General features: G+C 43.0%; 1 protein-coding gene across 1 annotated transcript in view; it reads right to left on the bottom strand.

The window, feature by feature from the left end:
• The window catches only part of LOC310754655 (spectrin alpha chain, non-erythrocytic 1), a 76,163-nt gene that overhangs the window by 14,475 nt on the left and 59,802 nt on the right, over nt 1-1,886 (bottom strand). The window contains exon 21 of the mRNA XM_083596720.1: nt 1,840-1,886. This exon is cut by the window's right edge and continues 8 nt beyond it. Coding sequence (XP_083452846.1) covers nt 1,840-1,886 — 47 coding nt within the window. The remainder of the gene's footprint in view (nt 1-1,839) is intronic.

Below are 1,886 nucleotides of genomic sequence, written 5' to 3'. Positions count from 1 at the left end.
GGGAGAGAGGAAGGGAGAGAGGAAGAGAGGAAGGAGGGAGAGAGAAGGGAAAGGAGGAAGGAGGGAGAGAGAGAACGAGAGAGAGAAAGAAAGAAAGAGAGAGAAAGAAAGAGAGAAAAGGAAAAACAAAAAGGAAGAGAGAGAGAGAGAAAGAAAGAGAATGAGAGAGAGAGAGAAGGGGAAGGAGGGAGAGAGGAAGATAGGAAGGGAGGGAGGGAGAAGGGAAAGGAGGAAGAGAGGAAGGAGGAAGGAGGGAAAGAGGAAGAGAGGAAGGGAAAGGAAGGGAAGGGAGGAAGGAGGAAGAGAGGAAGGGAGAGAGAGAGAGAAGGAAATAAAAATACAAAAAGAGAAAGAGAGAGAGAGAGAGAAGGGAAAGGAGGAAGAGAGGAAGGAGGAAGGAGGGAGAGAGGAAGAGAGGAAGGGAAAGGAAGGGAAGGGAGGAAGGAGGAAGAGAGGAAGGGAGAGAGAGAGAGAGAAGGAAATAAAAATACAAAAAGAGAAAGAGAGAGAGAGAGAGAAGGGAAAGGAGGAAGAGAGGAAGAGAGGAAGGGAGGGAGAGAGAAGGGAAAGGAGGAAGAGAGGAAGAGAGGAAGGGAGAGAGAGAAAGAGAGAGAGAGAGAGAGAGAAGGGAAAGGAAGAGAAAGAGAGAGAGAGAGAAGGGAAAGGAGGAAGAGAGGAAGGAGGAAGAGAGGAAGGGAGAGAGAGAAAGAGAGAGAGAGAGAGAGAGAAGGGAAAGGAGGAAGAGAGGAAGGGAGAGAGAGAAAAGAGAGAGAGAGAGAAGGGAAAGGAAGAGAAAGAGAGAGAGAAAGAAAGAAAGAAAGAGAAAGAGAGAGAGAAGGGAAAGGAGGAAGAGAGGAAGGAGGAAGGAGGGAGAGAGGAAGAGAGGAAGGAGAGAGAGAAGGAAATAAAAATACAAAAAGAGAAAGAGAGAGAGAGAGAAGGGGAAGGAGGAAGAGAAAGAGAGGAAGAGAGAGAACGAGAGAGAGAGGAAGAGAGAGAGAGAAAGAAAGAAAGAAAGAGAGAAAAGGAAAAAACAAAAAAGGAGGAAAAGAAAGAGAGAGAGACAGAAAGAAAGAAAGAGAGAGAGAGAGAGAGAGGTAAGAAAAATAGAAGAGAGAGAGAGAGAAGGGGAAGGAGGAAGATAGGAAGGAGGAAGGAGGGAGAGAGGAAGAGAGGAAGGGAGAGAGAGAAGGAAATAAAAATACAAAAAGAGAAAGAGAGAGAGAGAGAGAGAGAGAGAGAGAAGGGAAAGGAGGAAGAGAAGAAGATAGGAAGGGAGGGAGAGAGAAGGGAAAGGAGGAAGAGAGGAAGGAGGAAGGAGGGAGAGAGGAAGAGAGGAAGGGAGAGAGAGAAGGAAATAAAAATACAAAGAGAGAGAGAGAGAGAGAAAAGGGAAAGGAGGAAGAGAGGAAGGAGGGAGAGAGGAAGGGAGAGAGAGAGAGAAGGAAATAAAAATACAAAGAGAGAGAGAGAGAGAAAAGGGAAAGGAGGAAGAGAGGAAGGAGGAAGGAGGGAGAGAGGAAGAGAGGAAGGGAAGGGAAAGGAGGAAGGAGGAATGCATTCATGATTAAATAAATGAAATTTATAATAAGAATTAGAAGGCAGCAATTAGGTTGCATTCATGATAAAATAAATGAAAATTATAAAATTAGAATTAGAATGCATTCATGATTAAATAAATTGAAATTATAAAGTAAGAATTAGAATGCATTCATCATTAAATTAATGATAATAAGAATAAGGCGAATCACCATTCGAAGGCAGCAATTAGAATGCATTGATGATTAAACGATTAATAATAATAATAATTAAATATTATATTATATTAAATAATAATACCTTGGTGGCTTCCAGCTGCGACTCCAGAGTTCCGGATTCCTCAACCA

Source organism: Podarcis filfolensis (assembly GCF_964270895.1).
Source record: "Podarcis filfolensis genome assembly, chromosome: Z".
Lineage (NCBI taxonomy): Eukaryota > Metazoa > Chordata > Lepidosauria > Squamata > Lacertidae > Podarcis > Podarcis filfolensis.
This window is presented reverse-complemented; position numbering and strand designations above follow the sequence as displayed.